We start from the raw sequence: 20,595 nt of genomic DNA on the forward strand, positions 1-20,595 counted from the left end.
TGGTCCAGTGGTTGGGAATCTGCCTGCCAGCACGGACACAGGTTTGATCCCTGGTCCGGGAATATCCCACATACTGTGGGACAACTAACCCAGGAGCCACAACTACTGAGGCCCGTGTTCCCTAGAGCAACAAGATGCTGGATCTTACTCTGCTCCAAGCAAGACGAGCCGCCACAACGAGAAGCCCACTCCCCACAACTAGAGAAAAGCCTGAGCGGCAGCGAAGACCCAGCACAGCCAAAAATAAACAAATAAATAATTTTTTTAATATAAAAAGTGAGGAGGCCCCCTGTGATGGTGATGAAAGGAGAAAGTGGGAGGTCATGGAGGGTCTCCAAAGCCCAGCACAGGCATGACTTTGGTGGGGGCCGTAGAGAACTACTGGAGATTGCCCATGTGAAGAATAACACACAAAAGCCCCTCTTTAGAGAAGACCGTGCCAGAGTAGTGGGCAGCACAGACTAGAATGAGAGGACAGGAGGCCACTGGAGGCCTAGAGGTGTGTGGTGTGGATGAGCCCAGGGTTGACTGCAAAAGCAGAAGCCACTTGTGTGCATTTCCCAAGGCCAGGCAGTCTCTAACATTTGCACAGTGCTGGGGGGTCTCTTGGCACTCAAGCTGGACCAGCCCTCAGGAGTCCAGGACAAGAGGCCTTGCCCATGAGCACGGGCCCTGGGGCTTACTTTGATCTAGTTTTCTTTCCATTGAGGGAGGTGGGGAGTCCCAGGGTACGTGTGCCATAGCCAACCCTGGTCAAGTGACCCCTGGATGAACAGACAGCATCCAGAGGCTGGCGGGGAGAGGTCAGTATCCAAGAGCCCATGTAGAAGGGCATCCACAGGAGATGGTTAACATGACTCAGTCCTTTGGGGTTGCCTCTCACACTGGGACTTAGCTGTGAATGACAAGATTCAATGAGAAGGAAGCATGAGATTATTCTCCTTGAACCTATATGACTGTTTTGGGGGTCAGGATTGGTGGGGGAGGTGGCATTGTTCAGGGTCAGGGGCCCAACCCTCTCCAGGATTCCTCTTTGTCCTGTGACTCCAGGATGATATACGAGGGGTCAGCAGATGGGAAATCTCAACATCCAAATGCCCACTGTCTGTCCTTGGACAAGCCACCTCACCTCCCTGGGCCTCAGTATCTCCATTATCAAGACAAGGGGTTGGTCTAGTTGGTCTACCCCTGAATGACCCTCAACAGATTTGCTTCTGGCTCACAGAACTGGCCCACCTGCCAGTTTCACTGGACAAATCTGGGCACGAAGCCCCCCACCACCAGTCCTGTGGGCTTCTGGACAGAGGCCTTTTATCAGATCCAGGGCCACCAGGACCACTGCTGGAAGAGGATCTGGGCCCACCTCGCTTCTAGGCCCACCTGCCTTTCCACAGCTCCCTCCTCCCTGTGCCACTTTCCACATCATGATTCAGCAGTGCCTTCTGCGTCCACTCAGGTGACGCTTGGTGTCAAGTGTGTTTGGGGCCCCATTCTGGGTGCCGTGGGTACGGAAGTACACCCCTGCTACTGCAGATGTGTGGAATAATCCGGAGAATCTCTGCAGACACTAGGAGCTCACAGAGAGAGTGGAGGGAGACAGTCACATCACTTAATCATGTTGTTGTTGTTGTTGTTCATTCTCCAAGTCATGTCCAACATTTTCACGACCCCACAGACATAGCCCACCAGGCTCCTCCATCCACAGGGTTCTCAAGGCAAGAATACTGGAGTGGGTTGCCATTTGACCACACCCTAAATGGAGGAGAATGCTGAGGCTGATAGAGCCTGAACTGGTGCCCCTGACAAGGGATGACCCAGTTTCACTGACATTTGTCCCAAAGGCCACACTTCACCTTTTCAGATTTGGAACTGGCGTTATCTTGGGTCTACAAGACACAGGACTTGCCCCCTTGGCCCCCCAGTTTAACTCCCCTCCCCCAGGTCTAATCTCCAACCCCCCCTCCCCATCCTCTTCACCCAAAGCCTAGAATCCGGTCTCTGGGCTCATACGGGCTTCATGATGGTGTCTCTGCACATGGTCCTCACAGCAGCCTTGGATTTGGCCCTAGACTTCCAGGTACTAGAGGAACCAACCGAGTGCTTTGAGGGGCCTTGTCTGCAGAGGGCCCACACTCGATACCTTGTTTCATACCCTTTCGGACCACATGCTGCCAGAACACCCATTAACCCTGCTTCTTCACGCATGTCCACGTGCCCACCAGCTCACCCAGCAATGGATTTGCCTCTGCCTGCCAATCTGGGCAGAACATTTTCGCCCTTCCCCCACAGCAGGACTGCCTTTAAGCCTTTAGGACACCAGTCCACGGCGCCTCTCTAAATTCCCCCAAGGGCCCGTCTTCTCTCAGTCAGTGAGAAGTCCACCCCTGTCAGTGCCTCCTCCGCCCTCTCCTGCTGCTATTGCATGCTCACACGCTCACAAAACACCTAGTTTATGTCCTCAGTCACCTGCTTTTCTCTCTTCTCTATTTTTTACATTTTCCTCTTGCCGGCTCCCACATCCACCACTCTTAAGAGCCCCTTGGACTGCAAAGATCAAACAAGTCAATAATAAAGGAAATCAACCTGAATATTCATTGGAAGGACTGTTGCTAAAGCTCCAGTACTTGGGCCACCTGATGCAAAGAGCTGACTCATTGAAAAAAAAAAACCCGATGCAAGGAAAGATTGAAGGCAAAAGGAGAAGGGGGCAACTGAGGATGAGATGATTGGATGGCATCACCAAGTCAATGGGCATGAATTTGAGCAAACTCCAGAAGATAGTGGAGAACAGGGAGGTCTGGTGTGCTGCAGTCCAAGGGGTCACAAAAAGTCAGACACGACCGAGCAACTGAACAGCAACAACTTCCACCCCAAGACTCTCTAGTCTCTTCCTTGAAGAAAGAGTTCAGGTCTGTCCTACATTCCCTTTTTGCCACCTGTCCCTGGGCGCAGCCCTCTGTGAACTTTGAATCAATGAGTGTGTTTGTGTAGGAGACACACCCATGGATAACCATTTACACACACACAGAGGGATCTGCACATTCTCACACCCCCACATTTACAAACACACCTCACGTTCAACTTCCTTTAACGCTAAGACAGCCGCTTCTGTGAGCACTGTGCCCACAAATGACCATTTCGGTGCCCACACCCACCCTGTCCCAGCCTCTCTATCAGCCTGCCCTGCCCCTCCCCCCCACCCAACCATGTTGGGTGGGCAGCACAGTGACCACATGCCCCCTACCAACCCCAGGGCAGAGGAGGAAATCAGGGCCCAGAATGGTGAGTGGCTTGCTTGACTAAAAGTCTGCAGTTCATAGCAAGATCATCTTCTTCTGCTTTCTGGGCCAAGGATCCTGGCAACAGTTCACCCACATTCCATCTCCCCTGAACCAGACCACCAGAATTCTGGGCCCTGGTGTGGGGTCTGAGAGGGAGCAAGGCCATCCATTGCCCTGGGTGTCTTGGTGATGCCCCCACACACCCTACCTCTGGAGGAAGGCTGCGACCCAGCACCACGTGCAGACTTCAGCTCTAGGAGCTGTGGTCTGTGCCCTGCCACACCTTAGGCACCTTGCCTAGGGGTGCCACAAGCTGGCCTCACATGCCTCGGGTGATCCGGGGAATCCCCTCTGCCACAGCTGGCTCCTCAAGCCTCTCCAAGGCCACGGGCCCAGAATTGTGCCGTGGCACCAGGGAGACTAACGGGCCACGCCAGGCTGGGTCTGCCTGACCATGGAAGCCTGGGGGATCTGCAGGGAGACTTCTTGCAGAACAGGGTGGGAGCAGCAGAGGAGGGTCCCTGGGCTCCAGACCAGACAGCCAGAATCTTGCTCCCCAGCACCACAGGCGGCTGAATGGAGCCGCCTCTGGGCGAGCCACCCACCCACAGGGGTCAGAGAGGAGGGACAGGCAGAGACTTGCCACACCATGGGGTTTAAGTCTTGCTTGTAGCATCTGAAGGCCTGTGGAGCTCTGTGGGTGAGTGAGGTAAGGGCGCTGTGGGGAAATGTTTGAAAGCCCAGGGCCGAGGGTGCAGAGGCAGCATCCACAGTAGGCAGCATCCATGGTGAGGGCCCGAGGCTGGCAGGGGATCCACCAGGCCTGGTGGCAATGAGGGGAGACCTCGTGCAAGCCAAGCAGCAGCTAAGGGAGTGCTGCCTGGAGAGCAGGCCAAACACACAGACAGACACAAACACACACAACCCACTGCAAAACAGCCCCTCCCCGCCCCCCATGACCTCCCATGGTGGTTCACCTGGCCAGGTCCCAGGAGCCCGGGGGCCCAGCCCCTGAGTCACTGTGTGGGCTTGTGTCAGGCAGCCCTCTTCTGCCTCCAAAGGGCCCCACCCACCTGGCAGAGCGGGTAGGACTGGGGGCCTGGCAGCGGCCCAGGTGAGGCCATGCTGGGCAACTCTCAGACAGGCACCCTGGCTCAGAACCACCTGCCACCACCACAGGCCCCAGGCACCCTCTTCCAGAACACACCCCAGTCAAGCCCAGTGTCAGCCGTCCCAAACTACTGAACAGATCATCCAGAAACCGCAGATAATCCCCTACTTTCACCCAGAACTCCAGTCAGCCATCCATCACCATTACCAAGTACTATAATTGATAACTGGGGGCTCAGTGGACCATTCGGAGTCTCCCCTCTTCTCAGTCCTTTACCCACACCTACCCCCCACCCCCAAATGCACGATGGAGGGAGGAGCCTGGTGATCCACTTACTGGGTAATTAGGAATCGCACTTCCACTTGCCAGCTCTCAGGGGTTCTCCTCTCTACCTTGGAAAAACCCCCTGACATCCCCACCCTCTCACTCCCGCCAAAGTCATAGTGGTCCCCTCTGCCCTGAGCCTCTCAAGTGAGCAGGATCAGCTACTCAGCAATTCTCCAGGAGTAATTGGATATGATGGAACGAGGGCTTTTCAGCTCCCTAGTGGAAGTCTCTGGATGTCATTTAACGGCACAAAAAAATAAAAGGCTCAGGCCTCCCACCCACCACCGCCAGGACATCATTAATCTCATCAGAAAGGCATCAGCGCTCCCCTCACGGCAGCCAGCCCCACGCAGAGCCAGACAAATTACAGACCTGAGCCGGGCACTCAGTGGGACGCTTATTAGGCTGGTGTTCAATTTTTGTCTTTCCTTCAGGGCCACTGTCCCCTGACAGGAAAGCACTTGTGTCCCTGAGCAGAGGGAGGGCAGCCAGAGGCTGGGGAATAGGGTGGCTGCCTCAGTTAGACGCAGCTCACCAGCCTGGGGTGACAGGGTGTCTCTGAGACAGGCATCACGAGGTCATGAGTCCCAGAAGAGGCTGAGGGGGGCCCATGCCAAGGTTTAGAGCCCTGTCCCTTTCCCCAGCCAATCTGAATGCGGCCGTCCCTCCCAGAGAGAGGGGAACACCTGAGGGTCCACTGAGGACCAAATGACAAGGCAGGAGGGAGCAAGGACACACAGGGAGCGCTGCTCCATGCTATTGGGAAGTCTAAAGAGTGAGTCTGGTGGAGAGACTCCGGGACACTGTGGGGGATGGGAACTCGTCTCCTGGGGCTGCACACTGTGCAGCGGAGAGGCCATCCCACAAAGGCCTAGCTTGTTATTAGTCCAGTGGCTTTTTTGTTTGGTTGGTTTTGTTTCATTTTTTAAAGCAGTTTCTTCTCTTTCTTTTAAATTTTGGCTGTGCTGAGTCTTCCTGCGGCGTGTGGGCTTTCTCTACGCAAGGCACCTGGGCTCCGTAGTAGTGACACGGGCTTAGTTGCCCCTCTGCGCATGATCCTAGTTCCCCGACCAGTGATGGTACCTGAGTCCCCTCCGTTGGAAGGTGGATTCCTAACTGCTGGGCCAACGGGGAAGTCCCTAATACAGTGCTGATCATCCTGTTATAAAGTTGTCAAGGGCAGGAGTGGGGCCTGGATCAAGTAACCCTCCACCACTCCTGGCAGCCCCCAGAAGCAGCTGTCAGTGTTGGGGGGCCTGGATCCCAGGTCTGAGATTCCCTTCAGCTCAGAGCTTCTGAGTTCTGGCCCAGGTGCTATCTGCCCAGTCCTCCCAGATCCTGGGGGTGGTGTACTGGACTAGTGTAGCACCCCTTTCTCAGTCTCCTGCACAGGGCTCCGTCTCTCAGTCCTGTACAGCTCTGTGTGACCCCATGTATCGCAGCCCACCAGGCTCCTCTGGCCATGGGATTTCCCAGGCAAGAAAACTGCAATGGGTTGCCATTTTCTTCTCCAGGGGTTCTTCCCAACCCAGGGATCAAACCCAGGTCTCCTGCATTGGCAGGCAAATGCTTTACCACTGAACCACCTGCCTCTTAAACCCTGACAGGCTGGATGGTGGCAGGGGTGGGGGAGGGTCCATTCCCTGTGGTGAACTACTCCCAGGCAGTGAGTGGTAAGCCAGCCCCACAGATCTGGAAAGCTGGGAGTGAAGAGATGGACTGTCAAGACCTGCCTCAGGGCCATTCCCAATTTGCCATCCCAAAGACTCAAATTCATAAGATGAGTCTCTGAAGCCTGGAGCTTGTCTCCCATTTGTTGAAGACAAGGGTCACTCACCCCCTCCCAGTGTTTGGTAGAGAGGCTCAGAACAGCCCCTCCCCATGGCTTTAGATGAGATGACCTAACTCTCCCCGCTCCCTACCTCCCAGCCCAGGTCTGGAACATCTCTAAGGTCTATTATTGTTGAGTTGGTTAAGTCGATAAAGTTGTGTCCGACTCGATAAAGTTGTGTCCGACTCTTTCCGAACCCCTGGATTATAGCCTGTCCAGGCTCCTCTGTCCATGGAATTCTCCAGACAAGAATACTGGAGTGGATTGCCATTCCCTTCTTTAAGGGATCTTCCCAACCCAGGGATCAAACCTGGGTCTCCTGCATCAGCAGGCAGATTCTTTACTACTGAGCCACCAGGGAAGCCCAACATTTAACCTATCTCATAGCTAACATCTCTCCCGTCAGCACCACCCAATAAGTGAGCAAACGGCCTCTGTGTGTAGTTGTGCTGGGTGAGAACAGCTCTCCCTAGGGTTGTGCAGGGACCACCCTGCACATCCTCTGCCACGGCCCCGTCCTGAGGAGACCAAGGACCCCTGTGTTCCAGCCATTGGCTCGGGAGCTGCCCTCCTCCTTTCTCCCTGCAGCCGGAGGCCTCGCGCCACAGAGACCTGAGAAGTGCACTGGCCAGTCCTGTCGGCTTCCCAGGCAGAGCTGGTCCAGGGTAGGTCCGGGCACAAGGGGCGTGGCCTGAGCAAGCCGGCTGCTGGCCCCTCCCTGCAGGGCAGCCCTCCAGAGCTACTGCCATGCAGGATGGGGCTTTCCTCTGGCGCAGCAACCACAGAAGCCACAGCCTCCCAGCTCCTCACACAGCCCAGAGGGCCTGACTCACCCCTCTTCCTTCTAGAACTTGCACAGGGTCAGTTCCTCTCGCCTTCTGTGGCAGGAAACGGAGGTGTAAGGAGTCACGGCCAAGCCAGGGGAGGAGGCCACTAAGGCTAGCAGCCCAGCACTGGGTGCCTCTGCCGAGGGATGCACCTGGTTTCAGAAGCTGCCCAAGAAACCCGAGAACCCCAGGGATGTTGGCAATGGAACCCGGAAGGCGCACCCCCGCCCCAAGCTCCATCGAGAGAGCAGATTGCTGGGATAGCTGAGCAAGGTCTCCCTGAGTGCAGGGGGATTTCTTTCTGCCAACTTGCACTGATCTTGTGATGAGTTTCAATTCCTTCCCTGCCACGGGTTTCCTTCCTGCTGTGCTCTGTGGGGAAGGTCCCCTTGTCTCTGTGCCAGCCACACACCAGTTCACCCGTGACCCTTTCCCTGGCGCATACATATACACACATGCAAGCTTCCATGCACACATACATGTACATACACACCCCTTCCCAGGGTCATGATACTACAGTTCTTTTCCAGCCAGCCCAGCTCCCTCGGGGCAGAGGCCACAGACAGGCGAGCACCTGCTCTCTCCTCACTCCCTCCCTCCCATCCTAGTGTAAAGCAGCTCCCCACCCCACCCTCAAACCCCAGCAGTGGGTCTTCATCTCAGGCCACTGCCCCCCCAAAAAAGAAGTCCTGAAACACCTGTTTTCTAGCCCTCAAAGGCCCCATTTGAATGTGCACAGAGCCAGATAAGACTTGGGGGAACCTGTGGTGGCCCTTCTCCTGAAGTGTGTGTGTTAGTTGCTCAGTCATGTCCGACTCTTTGCAAACCCATGGACTGTAGCATGCCAGGCTCCTCTGTCCATGGGATTCTCCAGGCAAGAATACTCGAGTGGGTTACCATTCCCTTCTCCAAGGGATCTTCCTGACACAGGGATTAAATCCAGGTCTCCTGCATCGGCATGCTGATTTTTCACCATCTAAGCCACTAGGGAAGCCCTCCTTTCCCCCATCCATTCCCCTAAAAGCTTTTTCACCAAATCTGGTCCTATGACCCCATTATCCCATCTGTGCATTGAGAATAAATACAGTCTTCTCCCCTTGTGGGGCTTCCCTGATAGCTCAGTTGGTAAAGACTCCACCTGAAATATAGGAGATCCCGGTTTGATTCCTGGGTCAGGAAGAACCGCTGGAGAAGTGATAGGCTACCCACTCCACTTTTCTTGGGCTTCCCTTGTAGCTCAGCTGGCAAAGAATCCACCTGCAATGTGGGAGGCCTGGGTTCGATCCCTGGGTTGGGAAGATCCCCTGGAGAAGGGAAAGGCTACCCACTCCAGTATTCTGGCCTAGAGAATTCCAGTATTCTGTGTTGCAAAGAGTCAGATATGACTGAGCGACTTTCATTTCACTTTTCTTTCCTTGTGAGGATTAAGTGAGTATATGTGGAGTTCCTAGAACTGTGCCTAGCACATAGGAAGCACTATATTGGTGTTCTTGCTATTATTTTTTACTTGGTTGCACCAGGTCTTAGTTTTGACATGTGGGATCTTAGTTTCCTGACCAGGGATGGAACCCAGGCCCCCAGCATTGACAGCGCCAAGTCTTAGCTACAGGACCATCGTGGAAGTCCCCATGTTATTGGTATTATTTACAAATCATTGTTTCATCTGGATTAAAATTGTCCTCTCCTTGAGAACATCTTTGAAATGCCAACAGCTGGTGGAGGGCAGGTGGCAGAGAGAGGGACTTGCTCTCTTCATTGCTGAAAATCGAGGTAGATGCAGTCGAGGGGCCACAGGTGGGTGAAGGGGCGGCTCAGGGAGGAATTCTAGGCTGCCAGCCCCCCACTTCAGCCTCCTGGTGTGTTAGATGTCTCCGTTGGTTCAGGCTGTATCAGCCACTGTCTAGCCCTGCTCCAGGTGGGGTCTACCTGCAGTAATTCCTCTAGCCAGGAAAGGCTGCTAGATTGGGGGCAGGAAGGGGGAGTGGGGAGAAGGGGAGCGGGGATAAATAAATATTGGGTCAGCCAGAAAAGTTCGTTCAAGTTTTCTGTATGAGCGTATGGAAAAACCAGAACGAACTTTTCAGGCCACCCAATAAATACATTAAATAGGTAAGTAAATGTGTGTTCAGTCATGTCCAACTCTCTGCAACTGTATGGACTATAGCCCACCAGGCTCCTCTGTCCTTATAGGATGCTCAATTCAATCTGAGTTTCAGATAAACAAGGAGTAATTTGTTAGTATAAGTCTGGGCCATGCAATATGTGGGACGCATTTGCACTAACAGAGGATTCGTTGTTCCTCCGAAATTCAGATAGAACTGGGCAACCTGTATTTTATCTGGCAACCATCCACCAAGGGTGCCTGAGGCCCGGGGTTTGGGAAACAAGAGCGTGGGAATATGCTGCTGACCACTTCCCTAAGCCCCTCCTCTGTGCCCAGGGCCTTGCCCTCCTTGCCCTGCCGCTAGGCCTGTTCACACTTGCTCTAAAAGATTCACCTCCTTCCCCCCATGGCCTTGCGTTCTCTCCCCCTGGAGAAGGCCCCCTCTGACCTGGGCACCCATTGGACTTCCCCAGGGTCCAGGCTGGGACGTCTTGTCCACTCTCCACTCCCCTTCAGGATCTAGGTCCTCAGGGCAAGGAGAAGCAGCCCGGCCATGTGCCTGCCTTTCATCTGTGTCACCGCCGGGGAAGGAACCCTGTCGCACGAGGTCTCTTGGGACTGGGGAGGAGGTGGCTGGGCTGGCTTCTGAAGAAGAGACTGGAAGAAATGGCAGAGACACTTCTGCCAATCCTAGCCTTGGCAACGGGGGTGACCAGGAATGAAGAAAAGCAGCATTCAGACCACAGTCGCGAGGTCAGGGGAACTTGCAGGAAAAGATGGGTGGGAGGCAGAAGTGGGCAGCCCACCTGACCAGGCATTTCCTTTCTGCACACAAATGGGAAGGCAGAGTTGTGCCAAATAAAGGCCTGAAGAAAGAGACTAAAGGCAGTCCTGACTCAGTCCAGACTCTTGGTCCCCACTGTCCTCTGGGAATTATCCTTTCCAGATGCTGCTAACGTCCAGGGCTTCCCCTGCAGCCAGGAGCCAGAGGGCACCCCAGACACCTACTGCCTTCAGACCAAGGGCCAGGGTCACCACCTGCTACCCCTATTCCCCAGAGCCGGCCTCCCTCTTGAGCCCCTGCCAGTTCTCAAGTCCACAGTTCTGTCTCATCACCTCCCTGTGGTCTGTTTGTCCTTCCAGGCTCTTGGAAAATGGACAAATTTCTGAGCCACTTCCACCTGACTGAACCTGAAGCCAGCACCCAGTTCATGACCCAATATTACCTGGATGTGCTAAGTCCCCAGAACCCGGGAGTAGTAAGCAATGCGACCACGGACAAACCTGAACCGAAATAACTGCCTGCCAGACCTCAAGCTTCACACTGCCGGTGTGTCCACAGTGCGCACCACCCATGGTCTGGGTATGGACTCCCCCTCTCCGGGTATAGAACCCCCTTTCTCTTCCAAATTAAAAAAAATCATCTAGGGCTTAATGGTTGGATGTTTTGTTTCCAAATCTGTCCTCCTTCCAAAACCAAGAGGTGGAATCCATCGATATCCAGCACTGGGGCTGGGGGCACTCCTGCAAAATGCAAGTGGTTGGTGGGGAGTGGGCTGGGATGGAGCGACAGGCAGGAGGTGAGAGTTTCTAGCCCTGAATGGTCATTGAGGCACCATGTGACCTTGAGCAAGTCACTTACCCTCCGTAAAATTCCACTTCCTCAGTTGCGAAATTGAAGGAGGAAGAAGGGACAAGAGGTGGTTGGTTTATCACCGCGGCCCTTCCCAGTTCTGAACACTCATTTAACAAACACTGTTGGCACATGGTGTGTGCCTGACCTCGGGCCAAGGTGCTGGGGATCCACATGTGACAAAGGCAGGCCCAACATGAGGCTTGTTTCATGGAGCTTCCAGTTCAGGACAGGAGGGCAAACTTCTTCACCAGATGACCACAGGCAAATTCCAGCAAATGTGGCAAGTGCTATGAGGGGGTAGAGGGGACCTGATTTGTAACGGGGGGTGGAGGGTGGTCAAGGCTTGGGAATGCCTCTCTTTCCTGAGGAAGTCATGTTTCACTTCACAGCTGAGAAGTGGGGTAGGGATTAACTATGAGTGGAGACAGGGACAGAGAGGAGACATGACACCTCCCAGCTCCCGTGGCTGATGGGGCAATGAAAATCCAAAACTGTGGCCACCTGGACAGATGGACAAAGACCAGAACAGGGCAGGCTTTGCAGTCATGTTCACATTTTGGATTATACCCTGGAAGTGATGGGTAATCGTGAAACGACAAATAGATTGGAGGGGAGAAAGCGCATGATCTGATGTCTGCTTTTAGAAGGCTGTGAAGAAACTCGTTGGTCTGCACAGGAAGGATTTTCGGCATCTTGACAGCCCCTGGATATCCTCTGAAAGTCTCTTTGCTTTCTCACCCCAATATCCCTTGGAGGCATCTCTGTGCCAAGGTCTCATTCACAGGCTAAACCCTGGTTCCTAAACTCCCCCACCCACAACTCCAACCCCCTACCCTCTCAACAAGACCCTCTGCTCAGTTTCCCGCCCAAGAGTTAATTACTCCCCCCTCCTTGGCTAGAATACAGCAAGATGGGTGACTCATGCATGCAGAGTGCCTGAGAGCCCCAGATGAAAGGGGCAGGCTGCAGCCAGGCCCTGGGTTATTACCTTCCTAAAGCCTTGCCCTGCATTAGCCAGAAGGCAAGGGGCCCTGGCCAACGGCTCGGCCCAGCACACTCTTGACTAGTGGGAAGATTTTAGTGATTGTTGTTGTTGCTCAGTTGTAGCCAACCCTTTGTGACCCCATGGAGTGCAGCACACCAGGCTTCCCTGTCCTTTACTATCTCCTAGAGTTTGCTCAAACTCCACTGAGTCAGTGATGCCATCCAACCATCTCATCCTCTCTTGCCCCCTTCTCCTCCATCCCTCAATCTTTCCCAGCAGCAGGGTCTTTTCCATGGGGATCTGAAAAACACCAAGAGGTGGGAGACTGAGTGTGTGATGGGAAGGGATTGGATGATGTTCCCCCCAACCCCTCCCTGCCCCCACATCTGTAGATTCAGCTCCCCACCAAGGTGATGGACAGCAAGCTTTTGTCCTATAGAACAGCCTTTGTTTGACACCATCGCAGGTAGTAGGAACTCCCCACTCCATTCTAGGCCACCAGGCAGGCTTGCCAGCAGAGCTACATGAAGCAGCCAAAGGAAACGTCCGTTTGCAGTGTCACAGAAGGCAGCCCTTGAAGGGACTCTATGGATGTGTGTGAACCTCCCTCTCTCTGGGCCCTTCTCCCCACAGCCCCCACCCCCACGAGGCCCAGAGTGTAACTGGCAGCTCTGGTCGGTGTCCAGGGCCGGCATAAATAGCAGGTCAGCTTCCTAGAGCAGCCCCAAATTGAGACACATCCTCCCCTCTTCTGCTTTTAATTCCTTGTGGCTAGCATGTTTATTTTGGGTGAGGAAAAAAATCGGATGTTTATCCTTCGAGGAAATTATCGGCTTGCTTTCCTTCCTTCCCCCCGCCCCACCTCTTTTCTCTTCCTCTGGTGTTTTGGGCTTTTAGTTCAGCTGCTGGAGAGACCCCACTCCCCTGGCCCCAAAACTGAAAAAAGAACAAAACTAGCCCAGGCGCTAGACTGAAGCCAGCCTTGCCAGACGTCCCTGAAAGCCACAAAGAGCTCCCAGGGGTCGGCAGGGAAAGTCTGGAGGCCAGGAGACCTTGGGGAAGCCCACCTGACTCAGCTCTCTGCCTGCAGAAGGCTTTGGGCCTCTTGCCCCTTTTCTTTTCACTGCCTCCTCCAGGAAGAAACAAAACAAGTATGGAGATTGCTTTGAAATTGCCAACAAAACAGTTTTAAAAAGATGTAAGGGAGTACTGCATGCGTGTTCAATTGTATCCGACTCTTTGCGACTCTATGGACTGTAGCCCACCAGGCTCCTTTGTCCATGGGATTTCCCAAGCAAGAATACTGGAGGGTGTTGCCATTTCCCTCCTCCAAGGGATCTTCCCAATTCAGGGATTGAACCTGTGGCTCCTGCACCTCCTGCATTCACAGGAGGATTCTTTTTACCACTGAGCTACCCGGGAAGCCCCAAGGGGAGTATTAGTGGCCCCTTTACAGACAGGAGAACTGACATTATCATCATCATCACCATCAGACATCATTTGTTGAGTGCTGTCTGCATACCAGGCACCATGCCAAATGCCTGACACGTAACATCTCCTTTAACGCATTCATTCCTGCCTGGCTTCCCAGCCTACCAGGCCTTCATACATATTCTCTCATCCAGTTGTCAAAACCACCTAATAGTGTAGGTGTTGCGATTGTCATCTTATAGATGAGGAAACTGAGATTCCGATAAGTTAAGGGACCTCCTCCCTGTTCTGCAACTAGTAATGGTAGAATCTGGTGTTAACTCGGGCCTTCTCACTCTCAGTACTCACAGGTAACGTCCATGCATGCTAAGTCACTTCAGTCATGTCCGACTCTTTATGACCCTGTGGACTGTCACTCGCCAGGCTCCTCTGTCCATGGGGATTCTCCAGGCAGGAATACTGAAGTGGGTTGCCATGTCCTCCTCAAGGGGATCTTTTCCACCCAGGGAGCGAATCCATGTCTCTTACGTCTAATCTGCATGGAAAGCGGGTTCTTTATCATTAACTAGGAAGCCCACTCACAGAGTGCTCTCATTTTACCCTCCGGGCTACATAAAATAAAAGCCAGATCTTCTATTTATCCCGAAGCTGGGTAGGCCAAGAAGGAAGGGTAGAAGTTCTAAAAGAACCTAAAGGGAGTCTTCCCTTCTCCTAGCCTCAAGTTATTCTAGACTAAGTATGATTTGTGGGGAGGGTCAGCTCCTTGACCCTGAGAGCAATGGCCTGGCCCAGCTCAAGGCCGTTACCACCCACCTCAACCTGCACAAGGCAAATACCCCAACAGTTCACCACCCTCAATCCTTTGCCTCACCCCTCTGCTTCTTGGAACTTTGTTTGTGTAATAACTGCTAAAAGAGAGATGGAAAAGGACATATAGGAAGAATTCCTAATGATGAAGATGATAATGATAACGTTGATGGTGAAGATGATGGTGATGATGGTGGTGATAGGGGTTGATAGTGATGGGTTCAGGTGTTAGTGCTAAGCACCTATGGAATAAGAAGAAAGCCAGCTAGATGGATGAGGTGGTGTAATTTAAAAAACACAACTTTTCTTAGCACACCTAAGTTTGCACAGTCTCTACCACTTGATAGTTCCTTGACCTTAGGGAACTTACTCAACTATTCTGGACCTGTGTTTCAACTGCAAAAAGAAAACAGTATAATGAGAAGAAATGGAAATACACATGCCTTCCTTAAAGATCTGTTGCAATGGTTAAATGAGATGGCACGGAAGGCGCCCGGCAGAGTGCCTGGTATGCAGGCTGTTCAGCAAATGTGTGTTCTCTTCTTCTCCTCTGCCTGCACCTCACCTGCTCTGCTCCCCAGCTCAGCTGGAGCAAGCATTCAGGCTGAGGGCAATGGGAGGGCTCATCCTCTCCAGATGAGTCTTTCCCAAGAGACTCATCGGAGTGTCGGCAGCCCCAGGGAGAGGGCCAACTGCCAAGGGAGCCTCAAGCCCAGCCTAGCATCCCCCTCCCAAGCTTAGCAAAACACTGGGAGGCTTGGATCAGGAAAGACAACCCAGTTCCTTAGCAACTAACAAGCATTTCCCTGTAAAGACAAAGACCCTTCACTCAGAACGCTCCCTCCCTCCACCTCTCCAGGTATCTGATCTGTTCGCAGGAGCAGGGCTAGAGGCCCGTCCACCCGTGCCCCAGGTCTAGAGGCCTTTAGCCCCACCCTCCCAGCTGTCCCAATATTACCTGCAATTATCCCACTGCATCTTTCATCCTGGCACTAATTAACTTTCCTGTTTTCCCCAGAAGCTGCTAGGAGACACATGAGATGGGTGCAGTGCACACACGCACACTTGCATGCACACACGTACACAAATACCTATAGTTCCCCTGCAGAGACCCTCACTCCATTTTAGAGATCTGGAAACTAAGGTTCAAGAAAGGAGTAAATTCCTTGAGGTTCTCATCTGCCTCCTGGGTACCTGGAAGGAGAAATAGAAGCTGAAGAGTCTGGCTCAGGAAGAGGGGAAGACAGAGACAATTCTGAGGGATGTAGGACCAGGAAGGAGAAAAATCTTTGGAGAGGACAAATGAAAGCTATGCCAAGACTGAGGACTTAGCTCTGAGTACCACCTTAGTGCAAGCCATCCCACTTAACACAGAGAGGGCATTTCAAAGAGTAAAAAGGAACTATTTCAGTCAAATAGGTGAGGAAGACAGAGTCAAAAAGAGATGGGAATAGGAAAGAAAGGTATCACCATCTGCTCTGATGAACCAGACCAGGTTCATCTGAAAGAATCTCTGATCAGAACTCAAGACCTGATTTTAACACCAGGGCTACCCTTCACTGCTGTGTGACCCTGGGCACATCAGCTGCCCTCTCTGGGCCTCAGCTTCCTCATCCATAAAATAGTTTGGTATGAATGTTCTCTGAGACCCCCCTCCAGCTGAATGTTCTTCAACTCTGTGGTTATCTGGGTGCATGGTAGAGAAAGCCACTACCACTATCCCTTTGGCAGGGTGAAGCAGGGGTGTCAGAGGAAGCCACTAGAACAGGAAAGAATGGGTATTCTTAGGATTAAGAATGAAAAAGAGCCCAATGCATTTGGCGGCAGGAGCCAGAAGATTCTATCAGGAGGTTAAGGAGAAGTCTGCAAATGTGGGGAGCTGCAGACCCTAGAATTTCAGGAGATCCTCTCCCAGGCTCAGTGGCCAGCAATAAAGCTTCCCCTCCCCAGATCCTGGCCTGGGGAGACCCTTCAGGGACCTGGAGGAGGGAGGACGGAAGGGCACAGAAGGTAGAAATATGACTTGGGGGAATTGCCTGGCAGTCCGGTGGTTAGGACTCGGCACTTTCACTGCCAGGACCCAAGTTCAATCCTGTGTCAGGGATTGAACAAGATTCCACAAGCTGCATGGCATGGCCAAATAAAAGAAAGAAAGAAATATGATTTGGGATCCTCCTGACCTGCCCTGAATGAGGGCAGGACACAGAAGTTGCCCCCTTTATTCCTTGGGAGCTGGAATCCACACCACTGCTATCTAGCAACCCAGCAGGAAGCTGAGAGCTCAAAGGAAAGAGGCTGAGCCTGTCAGAAAGGCGGGCACAGCAGGGCCCTGGGTCCAACTTTCACCTCCAGTATCAAGAAAAAAAGCAGACAGTAAGCTGAGGGGGCTTCCTTTAGGGCCTGGGCATAAGGACAAGCCCGGGCAGTGCCCAAAAGGAGTCCAAACACCCTCCTCCTACACCCACACTCATTCACACAAACTCAGACCTCCCGCACTCACTTCCATACTCACACATCAGCACACTCATTCATTCACACACACACACAAACAGCTGGATGTGGATACTCAAGTCACCATAAGGCAATAGATTGCCTCCACTCTCTGTGACTGTGAAGCCAGAGCCCCGACACTCCTTCCCCAGTATTGATGGAGGCTTGGCCAAGTGCTAAGAATTGAAGGGATTACAAAAGAAGCCTGGAAGTTCTCTGTCCATCCCCCACCTCCTCGGAGCAGAAGCTGCATTTGAACACAAGGATGCTGGTGACCCCTATCCAGAGTTCGCCTGTCTTCCTCCCCGCAGCACCCTGAGAATCAGGCCCTACCGTCCGCACGTCTATGAACGTGTGTGCACACACTCACACACACCTCTACTCTACGCATCCTGCACAGATACTGTAAATATACCAGCCCACACAAAATCACATGGTGTATGCACCCGCTAGACACTCCAGGGTTTTGCCTCTGCCAAGCTCTTTCTAGACATCCATGCTAGATGCATGCGTGTGCACTGTTCCGCTCAGGAAGTGGAGAACATAGGATTTGCATACACAAGCGGTCTCCATGTGTGCATGCCCACTTCATTCACAACCCACTACCCACTGACCCACCAGTGACAGGAACACACCATCCTTTAAACTGAGATCAGACCAAGGCCTAACCCCAATTCTCACTTTTCAGACTCCTGATACAGCAAGCGGATTTGTGGCGGCAGTTTTGGAGGTTATATGTGTATGTGTGTGTATGTTTATGTGTGTGTCTATATTTGTGTGTGTGTGTGAGTCTGTGTGTGTGTGTCTGTGTTCGTGTGTGTCTGTGTTCGTGTGAGTGTGTGTGTGTGTGTGTGTGCAGTTTCGGGTGGGGGGTGTATGGAGAGGGGTGAAAAGAAGGTTCTGGCTGAAGAAGCGAACCAGGCCTTCCCCTGAAGGCCACAAGGAAGGTACTGAGACACACGCCCTCCTCCCAGCAGCCCTACCCACTCCCTGTGCCCTCGCCTGCTGCCAGGCCAGGGAAAGGAGAAGCTAAAAGTGGCCAGTCTGACTTGCTAAATTGGTCTTCAGTGGAGAAAGGGAAACGCGTCAGTTCCCTGGGGAAGTGGCCGAGCCCAGGGTGGCCACAGGCCCCTGGGCTTCTACTCCGATGGAAAAAAAAACTTGCTCAAATAGATCTGACGCTTTGTTTTCGAACCCAAAATACCCTGTGGCGGCTGCCGGAAGTGTGACCGCGGGAGGGAAGTGGGGCAAGAGGGGAGGTTAGTTTGAGTTTCCATTGCAGCAACTCTTTCTTTCATTTGGGGTCTAGATGAAACTCTCCTGCCCATCCACAAGAGGGTTGGTGCGAGAGGCAGTGTGGGCTCTGAGACTCAGGCCTGAGGTACTCACAGCCACAGTCGCCCTTGGCCCACTGCCATCCTTTCCCCAGAAGCCGCTAAAGAAGACCGCATCAGAATTTTCTCTCAGGCCACCTGGTGGCAGGCAGGAAAGCTGACCAGGGAAGAGGGGCTGTGCTAGGGGTAAGGGGCCCAATCACAGGTGACTCTGCCTTCAGAGACGTGACTTTCCTTACTGAACTTTGATGTAATCTTTTTAAAAAACAAAGATCTTATTTACCCAGAAATTTTCAAAGAGTATCCAATGAATCAGCTGGACTAACAGCACAGACCTCAAATGTTCTGAGTCAGTACTTTAGTCTGTGGCACTAATGCTGGCTGCAAATGCAAGCATTGGGGAAGAATGACTGACTACATATAACAAGATTCCAGTGCGCACTCCCCATCACCCTGCTATCCTCATTTCTTTTTCCTCACATCACTTACCACCACCTTGTATGAATTTTCTTACAGCCCATTCTCACCCTGAATCCTCATTAGGCCTTGAGTCTTCGCACAAGCTCTTTTCATCACAGCTGTCTCCAATGCCAGACACACAGTAGGTGCACAATAGATAAATCTTAAATGTTGAAGACAATCAGGTAGAGGGGAAGTCACCAAACAGTTCTCTTGCCTCATGAGAACTTGTTAACTCACAAATGCTGAGGCCTATGGGACTTGCCTGGTGATCCAGTGGTTAGCACTCTGAACTTTCAGTGTAGGGAATGCAGGTTCAATCCCTCCTCAGGGAACTAAAATCTCGCATGCCAGGTGGTGAGGTCAAAAAAAGAAGAAGAAAATGCTGTGGGCTGCTGTTACACCAGACTGTAGCCCTAGGTGGGGATGGGGTGGGTTGAGAGGGGACCATATCATGGGAATATGTAAAATCAGAAGTGGCTCCTGCCTTTCTGGAACTTGGGGCAGGAGGGTGAGAGGCAGACACCCATCAAAGAATGACACAGACTCATGTGAAAAGGTGGGTAGGACCAGGGCAACCCAGGAGGGCTATTTGGTGCAGTGAGCATTTAGCACTGGACTGGTAACCACTGGACATAGCAACAAACACATGGACCAAGGGTCTCAGAGGAAAGGCTTTTCTGGGTGAGCGGTGACTGAACTGAAGGAAGAATGTCCTCCAAGACACCAGGGTCCAGAGAAAACGTCACTCTAGATGCGGGACGGCATTGGGGCCGCGGCAAGTGGTTCCGACGGATGGCGGGGTTAGGCGGGCCGTGCTGCACACCTCCTGGGCCTGCGAACCCCCGGCTGCAGTTAGAGGCCGCTGCGCGCCCTTGGTCCCTGGGTGATGTTTACCGGCTGTTAATGATGTCAGGGTAATAATCACCCTAATGAAAAACTCCCTCCGGGCGCGGGCCAGCCAGACTGCGATGAGGAAACCGGGAGGCATTTCGGAGCCGCCGGTGACTCAGGCTGAGTGTGCAGCGCGCTGCGGCCCGAGGGACTCTCGGGTCGCCTCTCCTGCTCCGCGCGCCCTTCCAGCACCGCCCCAGGAGCGCGGGGAGCTGAGGCCCCCGGCCGGCTTTCCTCCACCAAGCCACCGGCAAAGCCAATCGCCCACTGCCACCCTCGGCCAGGCCCTCGGCTGAGACTTCTTCCTCTGCCCCTGCGCAGGTCTCCAGCGGCCCCTCCCCATCATTTTTGACCTCGACTCCCCCGCTGCCTGGCTTTGGAAGCCGGTAGCGCTCTGTGGTGCTCAGGGCACCCCTGCCGACTCCGCCGGGATCTGCTGGCCTTGGCATCGACTGCCCCTAACGGCACGTTCTCTGTCAGTGCCTCAGTTTCCCCGACTGAGCAGCAACAGCAGCTCAAGTTTCTCCACACCACCCCCACCCTGCCCCCGGGTGGCGGGAGTATTAATTACAGTTCTTTCCTGGCTTTGAAGATGAAAAATACCAAGGATCATTACCACTCAATTAACGGAGCTATTACCACTTGAGTTTATGTCTGATGAATCCTACCCCGCCCCTAACCTGGGATCCAGGTTGCCTTGGGACTCCTCAAGTACCTCCTCTCTCCTGGAGTCCACACCTGAACTTAGCCCCTTTCCTGTTCGTGCTAATAGCACCCCACACGGGACATGATAGAGGGTCTAGCACATTCATTCTCCCACAGATATTACAGATACAAATGGAGCACCCACATTATGGAGAACCCCCATAAGCCAGGGTCTAGCTGGGGGTACAGCGGTGCAGGTCTGGACCCCAGCCTTTGCCTTCCTGGACCCTATGTTCTAGTAGATGCTCCAGTGTCTGCTGGCATCTCCAGATCCTGCCTCAGAGCTGTCTTCCTTCCCTTCCTCTAGGATTCCTCACTCATCCACAAACTAACAGAAAAGTTCTGAAAGGACAGTGCTAATGGGCTCTAGCTA

At 53.2% G+C, this 20,595-nt stretch overlaps 1 protein-coding gene across 2 annotated transcripts in view; it reads left to right on the plus strand.

Annotated features, from left to right (window-relative positions):
- PEBP4 (phosphatidylethanolamine binding protein 4) overlaps window positions 1–10,916 on the plus strand; it is a 221,470-nt gene extending 210,554 nt beyond the window's left edge. For both annotated transcript variants that reach the window (XM_069575970.1, XM_069575971.1), the window contains exon 7: window positions 10,625–10,916. In XM_069575970.1, coding sequence (XP_069432071.1) covers window positions 10,625–10,779 — 155 coding nt within the window. In that variant the 3' untranslated portion in view covers window positions 10,780–10,916. The remainder of the gene's footprint in view (window positions 1–10,624) is intronic.
- The last annotated feature ends 9,679 nt before the right edge of the window (window positions 10,917–20,595 follow it).

Source organism: Ovis canadensis, chromosome 2, assembly GCF_042477335.2.
Source record: "Ovis canadensis isolate MfBH-ARS-UI-01 breed Bighorn chromosome 2, ARS-UI_OviCan_v2, whole genome shotgun sequence".
Lineage (NCBI taxonomy): Eukaryota > Metazoa > Chordata > Mammalia > Artiodactyla > Bovidae > Ovis > Ovis canadensis.